Below are 16,076 nucleotides of genomic sequence, written 5' to 3' on the forward strand. Positions count from 1 at the left end.
TAGAAAGGGGCGCAAGTGGCGTATCAGGCGAACCTGATAAAAAGCCCCCCTGGCCACGGCCGTCAAATGATCTTCTAAAGACAGCCGTGCGTCCAGGAGGACGCCCAAGTTACGAGCCCTCTCCGTGGGGGCGAGTGATTCGCCCCCAATAGCCAGCGATGGCGTCAGCTGGCTATATCGGGACGCTGGAAGCCACAGCCATTCGGTCTTGGAGGGGTTGAGTCGGAGCCTATTTATTTATAAAGCTCTATCAGCTGAGGATTAAGGTGCCTTAAAGACCATCTTCTGTGTCACTGATTTATCTAGCTATTTTGCCTGATAGTTTACTCATGAAATTATTTTTCACTTTCTTTCATAGTGGTTCACACACTTGTTAGGCTAAATTTAGATTTAATTATATTCAGAATTATATTTGATATTTGAAATTGTCCTTATAAGCTTTTTACCAATCCCATTGACTTCCATATTCTAACACAATCTTAATCCAAACTATTATTTCAATGCATACTATTCTGGCAATTTTAAATGGTTACATACAGCATCATATATTTAAATGCAGGAGCTATGTCATAAGTAACATAATATATATTTATAGTAATTAGAAGTGTATCCTGCTTTTCAATTAAGAAACTAGATTACGAATGTTATTTGAATTAAAAGAACTTCTTGATCCATAATATATTTTAAAAATGTATTGAGAGACATCAAGTACATTCTTTGCCTCATATCAACAAACTACTAGCCTGCCAAGTTTTCTGGAACAGATGAGGCAGTTATAACAGAATGAAATAAAAATCTGCAACAATCTATGCCTAGAAAGTTTAGTAAAAGTCCAAGAACTACAAATGGCCAAGCAGAAAGAGGGAAAGGAATCTGAAGACGGACTATACTATACTATACTATACTATACTATACTATACTATACTATACTATACTATACTATACTATACTAAATGTAGCTTTAATAATGCTGAGAAAACAAACTAGTTTAGTCACACATATTTTTTTTTTAAATGTTAATTTTCCTTACTGTTAGAAGCTTGGTTGTAATTCCTGCATCAACCACAGCTTTGTGCATTGCACGCAGGGTTTCAAGTTCTGGAGCAGCAATAAAAACTACATAGGGCATAAACTCTGATGTCCGCAACACTTTAAGTGCCTGGAAAGAAAAGAATTAAGTTATGCATTCAATTTTTTGGATAATAGGTAGTGTTGGTGTAAGCAGCTTTAACATTATGCAGATTTCCATGATAGCATAGGGGATAATATGTATTTTTCACTATTTAATAGATAACATGCTTCAGTCCTTTCAATTAAACAATGCTATCTATTAGAACACAGGAAAGGTGCTTTTTCTGACACTGCATTCAGCCTCTTCAATTACGTGCCCCAAGAGATCCATGTGACTCTGCTGCCCTGAGGATGTTCTAGAAGTCTTTACAAACATGGCAGTTCTCCCAGGATATTAGTGGTGGACTTAGTAATAGTGGTGAGATATAGAATATGGTTGTCAGGATGTGTCAGAAGTTTTCTCTATAATGTTTTCTTAAACTGTAAGCTGGTCAAAATTATAGTTGACTTTTAAATCTATATTTCAATTCAGTTATATACTGAATATATGTTTAGCACCTAATGATAGGGGGAACTTTCTTTAGTTATTATACTTTTGTAATCTAACAACTCATAGCTACATTTCAAGTACAAAATGTTGAAGAATTAAGCAAGTTCTAGTCCTGCCTTAGGCATAAAGGCAGCTGGGTGACTTCGGGCTACTCGCTCTCTCTCAGCCTTGGAAAGGAGGCAATGAAAGGAGACATTTCTTTTGGAATTGAATTTGCACTAAACCAATAATTTGCATAGCCTAGTTTGGGTTCAGAGCCATATCAAATTTTGTAGGATATTTTAGGCCAGACTGGGGGGAAACTACTCCCAAAACTGAGTGAAGGCAGGACAGGATTAAATTCATACTATTTTCCCTACCTTCTCCAACCTTTTAATTATTGTAATTGAGTTCTTTTCAAATTTTCTAGTATAAATATAAAATACAGTTTCCAAGCAAATAAGCTTCCCTCCCACTGCCATTGACTTTAAATCTTCAGAGATTAAGAGAACTAGTTTGGTCTAGTGATTAAGGCACTAGACTAAGAACAGAAAAAAAATTGTTCTTGTCCTGACCTTGAGTCACCATCCCTAAGCTGTAGATAACAATGATGAATCCCTTCTGAAAGGTTGTTAAGAAAATTACATGAACTTCTTCATGTAGTTACCTAAAGTCAGCCTCAAAAAATAAAAGAAATAAGAGGCTTATTCTTTATCCATCTACTGCTTCTACAATCACAATCTCCACCATTTGGAGACAATAGCAAATATTGGCCAAAGAAGAAGATGGAAAAAATGCAGTAATGGGAGGGAAAGTAAGCTCAAGAACAATCATTATGAAGCTATAAATGCCAATCTAGATGGCCTTTGGCTCAACTTTATAAGCCACTTTCCATTTCAAAGGAACAATAAAAATTATACATATACAGTGAAGTCATGGGAATATTCCTTTCAGATATGTATGTACTAGCTCCCCTCTAGAGACAACTGGGAAATCCACAACTTGCAGATTTCTTCAAGTAGACAGGACTGAATTTTTTAAAGACTATTTCTTCATGTGTACGGTCTTGGGGAGGATTAAGAGTCATAATGGCCACTTAAATGTTGTGAAAATGGCCTTTAAAACATGCTAAAATAGGAAAAGGACCAATGCTGTTCTTTCTGGCCATCATTGGCAACAACAAGGCATGATGTAGTCCCCACTTCCTGTTGAAAGCCTAGCCCTCTTATGAAATCTGCTTACTACTCAAATTAATGTAATTTTAGAAAATCCAACTCTTAAAAAGTTTCTCCAACTTGATCAGGTGCAAAATTTTCCCACAGATACTTGGGTACTAAAATATTACACCAGCATACCTGTGGATTCACATCTAAGATACATGTTCTTCCAGTCTGAACCACTTCAATAATAGAATCTATTTTGGTACCATAAAGATTTCCTTCATATTCCCCGTGTTCTAAATATCTTCCTGCTTTAATATCTGCCTCCATTTCACTTCGTGACACAAACCGGTATGCTTGTCCATCTTTCTCATCATCCCTCGGTTTCCGTGATGTAACTAAATAAATTGACATATGAACAGAACAATAATATACAAAAGATACAGCCAGGTGTGCTTTTATGTAAGAACTTCTTACAGAAAGACACAAAGATCTGAATACAGTAGATTTCCTGTACTAGTAGAAAGGCTCTTCAGTTCAAGAATGGTTTCCTGCTATGGCTCACAAAATAATTTCTCTGTTTCAGGAAATAGCAATAGTACTTACTTATATATCGCTTTACAGCCTCTCTAAGCAGTTTACAGAGTCAGCCTATTGCCTCCAACAATCTGGGTGCTCATTTTACTGACCTCGGAAGAATGGAAGGCTGAGTCAACCTTGAACTGGTGAGACTCAAACTGCCAAACTGCAGGCAGTCAGCAGAAGTAGCCTGCAATACTGCATTTTAACCACTGTGCCACCACCGCTCATAACCTTTCAACCTTGAGGTATAAACCTGAAAGAAGGATTGGGGGCAGCAGGAGATCACATAAAAGCTCCAGAAATTAGGCTTTTAGTCTGCAGAGCTATTTTAATTTGCATTTTTATTTTCATTGTGAGTTCATGCACTTCCTGCCTCTCTCCCATCTGCATCTGAAAAAAATAAGTATTTTAGCAACTATTTATAATTAAAATATTTAAATGAACTTGCATACAAATAGTTTAAATTCCAATCTGTAGAATTCCTTATGTAATGCATTCCAAAGTGTGTTTGGAAGTAGCTTATTCCCAGGGGAATATGCTTTGAAGCACAACTGCCCAGATGTTTTCTGATACTATTTTACTGCCAAATATGTAAAACATGCCAATATTAGAAAATGAACTAGCTACAAACTTCAAATGCATTTATTCATAGTATTTTAACCCGTACAGGTAATCCTTGAGTTATGAATGTAATGGAGCCTGCCAGTTATTTATAACCCGAGGATTTATTGGAGTGAATCACATAAAGTGAACATAAAAACTTCCTGCTTTCGCCTACGCATTCGTTAATTGAATGTGCTGGTCGTTAAGTGTGCAAGGTATCTCAGAGTGGGGAAGGCATGGTGATGGAACAGGCCACTCAAGGCCTCCCCCCGACTCACTGAGATACCTCATGCACTCCGCAATTGCTTCCCCCCATCCTACTGAGAATGATCTGAGAATGATCTCAGTTCGAATCCAAGGCAAACCATTCAACATCACAGTAGTCGAAGTCTATACCCCAACCACTGGTGCTGAAGAGGATGAAATTGACCAGTTTTATGAAGTCCTACAGCATCTTATAGAATTAACACCAAAAAATGATGTCCTTATCATCATGGAGGATTGGAATGCTAAAGTAGGAAGCCAAAAGATAACCGGAATAACAGGCAAGTTTGGCCTTGGAGTACAAAATGAAGCAGGTCACAGGCTGATAGAATTTTGTCAAGAGAATACAATGGTCATAGCAAACACACTTTTCCAACAACCCAAGAGACGACTCTACACATGGACATCACCAGTCAACACAGAAATCAGATTGACTATGTGCTCTGCAACCAAAGATGGAGAAGCTCTATACAGTCAGTAAAAACAAGACCAGGAGTTGACTGTGCTCAGATCATGAGCTTTTCATTGCAAAATTTAGGCTTAAATTGAAGAAATAGGGAAAAGCACTAGGCCACTCAGGTATGAACTAAATCATATCCCTGATGAATATACAGTAGAGGTGACAAATAGAAGGAATTATTAAGGAATTAGATCTGATAGATAGATTACCTGAAGAACTATGGACAGAGGTTCGCAACATTGTACAAGAGGTAGCACTAAAACCATCCCAAAGAAAAAGAAACGCAAGAAAGCAAAATGGCTGTCTGAGGAAGCTTTGCAGATAGCTGAGGAAAGAAGGGAAGGGAAAAGCATGGGAGAAAGAGAAAGATTCACCCAATTGAATGCAGAATTAAAGAGAATAACTAGAAGAGATAAGAATGCATTCTTAAATGAATAGTGCAAAGAAATGAAAGAGAACAATAGAATAGGGAGGACCAGAGATCTCTTCAAGAAAATTGGAGATATGAAGGGAACGTTTCATGCAAAGATGGGCATGGTAAAGGACCAAAATGGCAGGGACCTAACAGAGGCAGAAGAGATTAAGAAGAGGTGGCAAAATTACACAGAAGAACTATACAAGAATGAGTTTAACGTCCCTGATAACCACGATGGAATGGTCACTGACTTTGAGCCATACATCCTAGAATGTGAAGTCAAATGGGCCTTAGGAAATCTGAGCAACAAAAAAGCTGGTGGAGGTGACAGTATTCCAGCTGAGCTATTCAAAATCTATTCAAAGGCGATCAAATTGGTCAGTCCTAGAGATCAACCCTGACTGCTCTTTAGAAGGCCAGATCCTGAAGATGAAGTTCAAATACTTTGGCCACCTAATATAAGAAGGAAGGACACAATGGAGAAGAGCCTAATGCTGGAAAAGATTGAAGACAAAAGAAGAATGAGACGACAGAGAATGAGGTGGCTTGATGGAGTCACTGAAGCAGTAGGCGTGAGCTTAAATGGACTCCAGAGGATGGCAGAGAGGAGACAGATCTTTGCAAGGTAAGTGAATCTGGCATGGCAGGATGAGGGAAAAGCAACTGTGGGCAACTGAGGGGACGAATAGGCAGGGTAAATGTTGCAGTTCCTCTGCGGTCATTTGTAAGGGTGAACGACTGTGTGACTGTGTTGTAAATACTTGGGAGGGTTATCGTGTAACTTCATTACATCGTGTAACAGTCATTAAGTGAACTGTCATACCTCGAGGATTACCTGTACTTTCCAACCAATACCATTCTGAGCTTTCTTTTGCCAATTGAGCACTCAATACTTGTTAATGTTGTCGCATATTGGTTGGAAACATGAAGAAGAGAAGCCTTCATCCTGCAGTGGATAGACAATGACTAAAGTGATGATTTTAATTTGTAGATTTTAATTTCTACCTCATTTCATAATGTCTATCTGAAATTAAGGTTATCAGGAATCAAAGAAATATGTTTAGTGAATCTATGTAAAATAAGCAAACAAATGAGTGTTATAAAAACTTACATGGGACTGTGGTTCCAAATTTTGTGGGATTCAGTACAATAAATCTATTTTTCAGACTCCTTCGGCCAACTCCTTGGGCCCCTATTAAGACCAGTGTTTTTCTTTGAAATGGAGGCATTTTTGCTACTTCCTCATATATCTGAATTTCATGTCGATCAAATTCTAGATGCAACAGAATATGTTAAAATCAAGGCATTGTGAACATTATATAAATTTCACAATACTAGGAATGCAATCCGCCAACCAGCCATGAAGCTCATTGGTTGACTTTGGGACAGTTATTCTCAACCGAATCAATTTGTGATTTCTTGAATCTCAGGTGGGAGGCTGTCCAAAGGGTTGGGCTAACCACTAGAAATCAGAGCCTCTGAGGCCCCTATTACGTGACATCATTTAAGAGAAGGGATCTACAATGCAGAAAGGACAGATTACTTCAAGAAGAGGCAGATAAGCTAGTCATGTAAGGTTTTCAAGATGATATCCATTTTTATTATTTCCAGCATTGAAGATAGTGTATGTATGTATGTATGTATGTATGTATGTATGTATGTATTTTCAGGAGGCGGGCAGTATCCAATCGTGGCAGAAAGTCCTCTGCAATAAGTTGATAGGACTAGGCAATTACAGTTGATTTAATGTAAATTTAAGCTTAATTAAAATTTATTACACATTATACACTAATATTAGACTTATTACAAATTATGATTTGATAATTTTGGGAAAGGACTGGGTGAAAGGTCATATGGCCTGGTCCTTCAGATTGTATCTCTGATTTCATACAATAGTTTTCAAATGATGAATATACTATGAATATAGATGGGTCAACACATTGCTAATTATATGAATGATGTAATATACAACAGCTGCAGCTTGTCACAAGGAGTAAAAAAATGTTTTCCTGTAGTAGGATTTCTACTACTGCATGGCTGTTTATTTTAAAAAAAATAGTGCTGTACAGGCACTTGTTCCCAATTACTTCTGAGAATGTTAGATATAATCTGGAACATAGGACTCCTAAATTATTTAATACAGTAGTAAAAAAAAAAATCATTAATGTGCTCCTTTTCACTTTGGTATTAAATTGCTAAACATGACAAGCTAAATTATCTGTGAGTTCAAGGATAATTTGAATTATAAAATAAATTAGCAAAAGAGTGTAAATATATATTTTTAAACTGTGACAAAGGATATGAAATTGCTGGCATGTAGGAAAACTCAGAAAAGATCAGTTTCATTTGGAATCACTTCCTGGATTTGTATGTATAGCCACTGGAGATATAGATAGTCTTTGATACATGACCATAATTATGGTTGTATGCCATATTAGTTGTGTATGGTCAGCCTGTGAACACACCCAATTTTACTATCTTTTTTGCAGTAGTTATTAAACTAAATGAATATAAATAACTTTCTAAATATTCTTGCCAAGTTATTTTTCTGTATTCTAGTATGTAATGCTGAAATTCACAAACCTGCATTTCTAGTTGTGAGATACATCATTTTTTTCTTCCTTTTACTATTTATTGTCCCACAGAAAGGACCTAAAAACAAATGAGATATTTTTGAAATTACAATTTGTTATATTGGTTTGGAACCAAGTTTTAATGTACTCCATTGAAAGCCGTATCACCCTAACTGCTTGTAACTGCTAAATTTGGTTATATAATTATAATAAATTGTTTAGACTTATGATTATAATACTCCCTATTTAATTTTATCTAAGTACCAGCAGATGGCAGAAAAGATTCAGAAATTAGAAAGAAAACAAATTATTTTGATTACTAATTTGTAATTATGGACAATAACGTATTCCATTATTCACAACATATGGAACTTGAAAAATGAACATAATCAAAATGATATTTTTGTGTTCCTTACTTGAATTTTCCCAGTCCCGTCTAACAAATGCTTTCCTCTTTTCTTCTAAAAACTGGCTAGGAATAAGTCCTGCACTTCCTCCTTCCTTGACATGGCTGGCCTGAAATAAAATTAAGCATGAAACAAAATTGATTTTTACATTATAAGTTGTAATGTAGCCAAAAACAATTTAATGTTCAGATTTATTCATATAAACAAGTTGGATGCACTGTAACACACAAGTAGACAAGCACTGTAACACACAAGTAGACAAAAAATATCTGAAACGTAAAGTATAAGAACAGTTGAGTTTTTCTTTAAAAAATTTCCACCCACCTTTCAACAACCAAAACCTATTTTTCAGTAAATATTCTAAGTGAAGTCCTAAAGCAGTACATGTTAAAAAATGCATTTTAAAAAAAAATCCCATTTCCACCTTTTGCTTTTATTAAATCATTGAATTAATAGATATGAACTTTAACTCAGGATTTCTTACATGTTCCAAGACTTGTACACAGTCTTTAGATACCAAGGTGCATAGCAAGCCAAAATGACATTAAAATGTCATAATACATCGTCTGTCATTTGAGCCCTACTTCATGGCCATCTATGCTTAAAAATAAGATTACATAATGCAGATCACCTAAGTAATATAGACCATTCTATTTGTAAAAACCAAATATATCCTAAGGAAGCAGATTTATCTTGATTATATCTAACAATGTAAGCAGAAATAAAAATGAAGTAGCGGTATCCCTTTCCAAATAGTTAGATGAATTCTATTCAAATTTTCTTTTCCATTTGTCTTCCTCCTGAAATATCAAGACTGATAATCCCTCCCATACAGGGGTGGGTTCTACTTACCTTTACTACCGGTTCGCAACGGGGCTGAGCGCGCACGCTCACTTCTGCACATGCGCAGAAGTGTTCTGATGACATCGGGGTTGGTGAGTGGAGCCTCCCTCCAGTTTTACTACCAGTTCTATAGAACCGGTCCGAACCAGGGGCAACCCACCACTGCTCCCATAGCAACAACCTAAGGCTAGCTGTGTTGGAATGCATTGGACAAAAATTTAGGAATGTGCCCACATAAATAATCTGACCACTCTTTCTTATAACAAACGCTAGTGGATATAGTGGACAACCAAGAGCAGATTCACAGGCATTAACAGGCATTAGTTGTGACCCAGAACTAAGCTAATGAGAACTTTTCCTTCTTCAAATAAGCCTATCTGATGCACCAGTAATTTTTGTTATTTGTCACACCAACCCAAGACCCATATTTTGGCATTTTATGCATATATATTCACACATACACAAAGAAGCCCCTCTCAAAAGCATGGAGGCTTTTTTACTCACATGTTTTAAAGGTTACTAATATCCTTGTACCTCTGTAACAATTTAATAAGTATACTACAGTACATCTATGTGCTAATTTGTATCATTTGGTTATTCTAACCGAGCACAGATGTGCACATGATCTCAAGACAAGCCTGATATTACTCCATATTTTTACAGACAGAATTATAATTTGATCATATAGAAGGGATAGCCTAAGGATCTACTCCACTTTTCATGAAACAGTTCTGAATTTCTGTCTGGTTTTTTTTTTTATCCCTTTCTCCAAGTTCCTGCAGTTTTCTTGGGAAGCTTTTTCAGATGTGATTTGCCATTGCTTTCTTCCTAGGGCTGAGAATAAGAGATTGGCCCAAGATCACCCAGTTGACTTTGTTCTTAGGATAGAACTAGAACTGATTTCTTAATCATTATACCAAACTAGCTCTCTTGCCTGAAATTATATTTAACAGTAATTCTTCATAGGATACAAAATAGTATTTTTAAAAAAATAAATGCAGAATGTATATAGCAGAAGACTGGATTAATGCATTGAAAATTTGTATTAAATTTAACAATATCTAACCTGCCACCAGTTTGGGTCTTCTCGATTTACAATCTGAAGAATTTCTCCCTTGGAAAATTTAAGACCAGCTTCTTTGCATGGAATGAGATTATCATTGAATGGATTATAATCAAAGTGACACTTCACAAATACCTGAAACATAATTTTAAAAACAGTTTAAGAACAACCATTCTCAGATTTATAAATGCTCATCAAGTTTGTCACTTGGTTAAAAGTTTAGAAAAAGAAAACAGAAAAAGTTTTGCTGTTTCCCCAGCAAAATGAAGGGTCCAGAGGACAATTCTGAAAGATGATTACGTGTCTGATAAAGGTTCAAGCTGTAAAAATCCCTTGAAATGAATTACTACAGTTATCATGTGGTCATTTATGTTCTTATAATTTTGTTTAAGTGATCCCAATTATTTTTAGATGTCTTTATTCTCAGAATGCAGTCAAGTGAGCTGAAGTGAAATCAATATTTTAATTAAGAGTTCCAGGATTCAAACTTGCATAGAAGATTCTGCCATCTGCCACAGAAGAAAACTTTGTCCCAATGCAAAAAATGTAACCTGAGAGGTTACAATTGAATAGTGTCATAACAAAGCGACTTGCCTTTACATTAAATAATCATTTCAATTATTACTAAAACAATGAAACAATTCTTTTTCATACAATTTTAAAGATATTTTACACATTCTTTAATGTTTGTTCAAAGTTAATTTATTTTATTCCACACCTTACAATCAGTTGTCAGAATTGTTTTTATTTCATGCAGTGTATTGCGCTGTCTTTTAGAAACAATCTTTTGAACAAAGCATGACTAAAAAGCAGTGATACATGGATGTTACAGAAAGCTCCAACACATAAATTCTTACAAAATAATATTTTCCAAATATTGCATCAAAATATTTTAGGTTTATTCAGCAAATCATAGTTCTAAAAAGACAAAATTACTTTTTATGAAGTGAGATTGGACTAGGCCACAACTCAGTCAACCACACAGTATTGGCTTTCAAAAAATATTGTTATTACTGCTTAAGCATAAATATTTTTTTACATATAAGATTTTAAAATCAATGGAAAGCTGACATCTGAGATATAGAGGAAACATAATAAGCTGTATTATACTCAAAGGCCTGAGAATGGTTAATACATGAGCTATAATTATGGAAGACTTTGCAATAATAGCTGCCTCATTTTCACTGCTGCTGCACAATATTTTGCTACCATCTGAATAATGGAAGATGTAGCATCTGAAAATAACATAAAAATTGCCAATTCACCCAGTTATTGTTGAAGAAAAGATAGAATATATATTTTGGATACATCTGTAAATGTCACAGCAAAATAACACATGCTGGGCTACTTCAATATCCCTTGTTTTATAATGACAGACATGTTTCTCTAATGGGTCTTAAGAGTATATTCTTTGTAGAAATGCCAAAGGGAGTTTATTATATATCTAGCTCAGAAACAACCTTACCATAATTTGGGAAATGTTACTACAGGCAGGCTAATTAGCCACTCCTCAGCAACTCTATGACAACCAGGTGTTGCTTTTAAAAGTTAAACTATTTGTCTCTGTCTGAATTTCAATATGTTTCTACAGGAGCATATTTGCCATATGGCAATATCTTCTCCAATTCCCCCAACAGGATTATTCAGGTTTAGTGGGAAGTTTTCAGTTGTTATTAATGTTATTAATATCCCTATTTATTCCCTAAGATTCCTTCTAGAAACTGTCCATGACTGATGTTCATTGTTTAGGTGACAATTAGTCTACAGTTAGCTAGATTGTCCCACTTACCCTTCTTATAGAGAAGAACCATTACAGTCATTGACCCCATCATTTGACCACAGAGTGACAGGGTGTTCTTTCCAGACATAAAATTCTAAGCCAAGAACTTAAAGAAGAAAACTAGTAAAAATAAGATGTGTGGGGTGTGTGCCATTTGTACACAGGGGCAGAAAAAAAATAAAAACCCATGAAATGTAATGTATAATTTTATTCTCAAGGAATTTACCAAACATCTTGTGTTTTTAGGAATTTACTAAAATTATTGCATTAATTTTGTTCCTCAGAAATTAACATCTTCATTTTCATCTTCAATAGTGAGTCAGTTTGGTGTAGGTGATTAAGGTGCTGGCCTAGAAACTAGGTGACTGAGTTCTAGATCTCCCTTAAACATGGAACCTAGTTGGATGACTTTGGGCTAGTCTACAAATATAATAATAATAATAATAATAATAATAATAATAATAATAATAATAATAATAATAATAATAATAGCCAATACCCAAAGGGCTACCTCGCTATTTAGAAATTCTAAATTTACCGGACTTGAACATTTGGACTCTACAAAAAACCACTTTACTTGGAACAGCTTACATCCTCCGACGATACCTTAACAGTTCCTAAGTCCTTGATTAGGATTCGAGCTGCTGAGCTATTAACCAGCCTCAAAGGCTGTGAATCTCACCAAAGATTAAATAATAATAATAATAATAATAATAATAATAATAATAATAATAATAATAATAGATAGTAACATGCATCTTTTCATATACTTGAATTGTAGTCAGCTGCATCTTTATAATGCTTGCATTCTGAATGAAATTCCTGCAATTATGTGTAACTGCAGTGCATTTACATATATATTTTAAGTGGCTCTTAGCAAAATATTAACTGCAGACAGCTGTCATCCTTAAATATGACTATAGCTGAGTTAATTAACATATTTTATTAGTCCTAGGAAAGGAAACAAAGTAACATCACTATATAGCTTCAAATCAAGGATAGTACTACTAACCTGTTGGGGAACAATATTATCTTTGTAGCTAGGAAGAATCTTCAGAGTGACACTACCACTAATACTCTTCAGAAGTTCTTGCAATTCTTTTGGATTGTTTCCAACTTCATGACCATTAACCTCTTTAATGATATCACCTACATGTAGGAGACCTTGTCGGTCTATCATTCCTCCATGAAGGATTCTTGCAATCACCAGGTCATTATTCTCCACCCTAAATGTCACACCCTAAATGAACATTTGAAGGGCATCAGAGTTTATCTCTGAAACATTTATACCCATTTCAGAACTAGAATCTTAACACTGTGATTTCTTATTAGTTGACATCACATAAGAGCTGTTAAAACTTGTACACTGTTATGATCCTGAAATCCAAAAGCAAAAGAGGATTTCATACAAGGAATTGACTTATAAACATGGATTTCTCACATTTTCAACTTACTGAACACAATTATTTAAATCTTTATAAGTTAGATACTTATTAACAAATTTATTCATCTATTCTATTTACTAGTTGAAGAACGTGTACAGAGATATGAAAGCAAGTCCTTAGCATTTCTTCTCCCTGGAGCATATTAGTGTTTTCAGTGAACTTGATTATTCCTTCTTTCATATACACTCACACACTAAAAGCTTGCAGTCCCACAAAAGCACTGGACTGCCTCAATATATAAAAACAGATATTTAAAGAATTATGCCTCTCCCACTTCAAGTTTATATTTCAGTGTCTATTCAAGAAGTATTTTACCATCTTATAACTTTAATTAAAGAAACAACACAGAAAGATTATGCAAGTCTGTCAAATACATTTCATATTTAAAGGGAAGGGGGAAATCATACTTACCAAAGGCTCCCCTGCTCTTTTATGAATGCCAAGTATACGAATAGCATCTACTGGTACTATCTGATTATTCACCGAAGCATTATTTATTTCTGGACTAGAGGGAGGAGATTCATAACACTTTGATGCCACAATATCATGAGCTTCTAAGAGTGACTGTAAATAGAGAATGGATGAGATGATACATTTAATACATATTTTTTCCAGCTATAATTGGCCAATAGTTAAACAGAATAATTTGAAGGCCATTTCTTGGCAACCCAGAATGGTCCTACAATATTAATAGGGCAGCTTCTCAATTTTGTAAACAGAAATTACAATATATGATAAACTCTATTCATCATACAGAGAATTTTTGTACAGATTGCTCATTCTAACATGTTTTCTTCAGTTCAAAACAACAGATGTGATCCAGCTCAGAAGAAAAGCTAAATTATGCTCTAATCCCATGATGGCGAACCTATGGCATGCGTGCCACAGGTGGCACGCATAGCCATATTGGTGGGCACGCAAGCTCAGCTCCGGCGCAGATGTGCACACCGGCCAGCTGATTTTCAGACTTTCTGGGCCCACCGGAAGTAGGGAAACACGCTGTTTCCTGCCTCTGGAGGGCCTCGGGCGGGGGAAGGCCCATTTTCTCTCTCCCCAGGCTCCAAAGCTTTCTAGGAGTTTGGGGAGGGCAAAAATGGCCTTCCCCGGGGGGGAGGCCATTTTCGCCCTCCCCAAGCTCCTAGAAAGACTCTGGAGGCTGGGGAGAGCAAAGAATGGGTCTACCAGGTCCACCGTGCCATCACGTGCCAGGAGTGGGGGGGGGTCATGTGTGCATGTGCGGGGGCAGGACACATAGAATTATGAGTATGGGCATGCGTATGTGCATGCCCGCTCCTCGCACACAATGGCAAAAAGGTTAGCCATCACGGCTCTAATCTGAAGTAAATTAAATAGAAATGGTAATTAAAGTTATTAATCAATCAAAGTATATTTATACTCCAAGATCAAACACATCTGAAGTTATATCAACTTCAGTCTAATATTAACACAATCGTTTTTAGATCTGAACCTAAATCTAGGTTCTAAATCTAAAGACTTGTCTTTTAAAAAAACCTATTTTCATGTGTTTTACAGCAATTGAACAAATTGTTAAGACTAGAAATATACTTACCAGAAAGTGTGGTTCCTTTAGTATACCAACTAATTCGGCAATGTTTTCATCTTTATTTATTAATGGACTGATGTCTTCAAGAATCTCATTGACCAGCTCCAGATTGTTATCACTCACAGCCTCAAGTTTAGAATCCTCTAATCGTTCATGAGCCTATGAAAATTATAGAATAAGACATACTAACAAGAAAAGGGTGTTTGATTTACCATTGATTTTATAATACTTACTAGGTATTTTGATAACAACTCAGGTAGACCAATTATATTGCACTTTCTGCAAATTGTTATTTCATGCAGTGTAATTTAGGATTTTTATCTTTGCTGTAGGACCCTTGAAAAAAACAGCACTTCTGTTAAATAAAGCATGCAAATATACTTTTCTGAATAGTTGTTTTTACTCCTAGTAACAGAAGTAAGACAATAAGGTTAATACACAGCCTTTTGGAAATATTAAGGCACAATTATGCTTCAGATTCTGGTAGAGATTTTCACCACAGGTAATGTTTATGTTATAAAGACTAAATATCTTACAAAATAAAATGTTTCACTGAAATATATGTATCATGCATGAAATGGGTGTATGCTGAAAGGTGACGTTCTTAGGGTAATCAAGTTAGCAAACTAGAATCATTATTATTTTACATCTGCTTCCTTATGGTGTTTACTTTTACCATAGAAGTCTGATTTTTTGCTTTAAAAATAGGGACACCGGTTCCTAAGCCTTGAAGCATTACTTGATAAGGCTGAAAACTTAATGCAAGGTAAATGAGATCAAGGAAATATAAATCACACACTCTGTGATTAGCCAAATTAGCAAAAGGAAAAAGGTCCCCCCCCCAAAGTTTATCTTCAGCTGGACCATAACTGAAAACACAGTAATGAATATCCACATTTATCTTTTTCTGTCTGATATCTAGAAAGATGGGGGCAATCTAAATTCAGGTTATCCTTTCATCAGATCAGGGTAGACAGCTCTTGACTTACAACCACAATTAGGAACAAAATTCACTACATAGCAGTCATCAAATGAGATGCCCAATTTTATTATCTTTTTACTGCATGTTATCTTTTTACTAACTTGTTAAGGCTGGCTTCCCCCATTGACTTTGCTTGTTGGAGCCAGCTGGGAAGGTTGCAACTGGCAGGCCCATGATCTCAGGATGCTGCAATGAATGAACATGAATGCCAGTTGCCAAGCACCCAAATTTTGATCATGTGACTGTGGGGACATTGTGGAGGTGTAAATGTGAGGGCTGATCATAAATTACGTTTTTCAGCTGCACAGTAACTTTTTGAATGGTTGTTAAATGAA

General features: G+C 35.7%; 1 protein-coding gene across 14 annotated transcripts in view; it reads right to left on the reverse strand.

The window, feature by feature from the left end:
* The window catches only part of PALS2 (protein associated with LIN7 2, MAGUK p55 family member), a 53,899-nt gene that overhangs the window by 6,053 nt on the left and 31,770 nt on the right, over positions 1–16,076 (reverse strand). For 10 of the 14 annotated variants that reach the window (XM_034402654.2, XM_034402656.2, XM_034402655.2 and 7 more), the window contains 9 exons: positions 14,766–14,918; positions 13,607–13,759; positions 12,763–12,990; positions 9,974–10,105; positions 8,074–8,173; positions 7,668–7,736; positions 6,196–6,357; positions 2,956–3,158; positions 1,031–1,159 (listed from right to left, as the gene is read on the reverse strand). In XM_034402654.2, coding sequence (XP_034258545.1) covers positions 1,031–1,159; positions 2,956–3,158; positions 6,196–6,357; positions 7,668–7,736; positions 8,074–8,173; positions 9,974–10,105; positions 12,763–12,990; positions 13,607–13,759; positions 14,766–14,918 — 1,329 coding nt within the window. The remainder of the gene's footprint in view (positions 1–1,030; positions 1,160–2,955; positions 3,159–6,195; positions 6,358–7,667; positions 7,737–8,073; positions 8,174–9,973; positions 10,106–12,762; positions 12,991–13,606; positions 13,760–14,765; positions 14,919–16,076) is intronic. The other 4 variants (XM_087892665.1, XM_087892666.1, XM_087892667.1 and 1 more) reach the window with 1 other exon arrangement.

The sequence above is a fragment of the Pantherophis guttatus genome, chromosome 4 (assembly GCF_059756535.1).
Source record: "Pantherophis guttatus breed Tessera chromosome 4, ASM5975653v1, whole genome shotgun sequence".
Lineage (NCBI taxonomy): Eukaryota > Metazoa > Chordata > Lepidosauria > Squamata > Colubridae > Pantherophis > Pantherophis guttatus.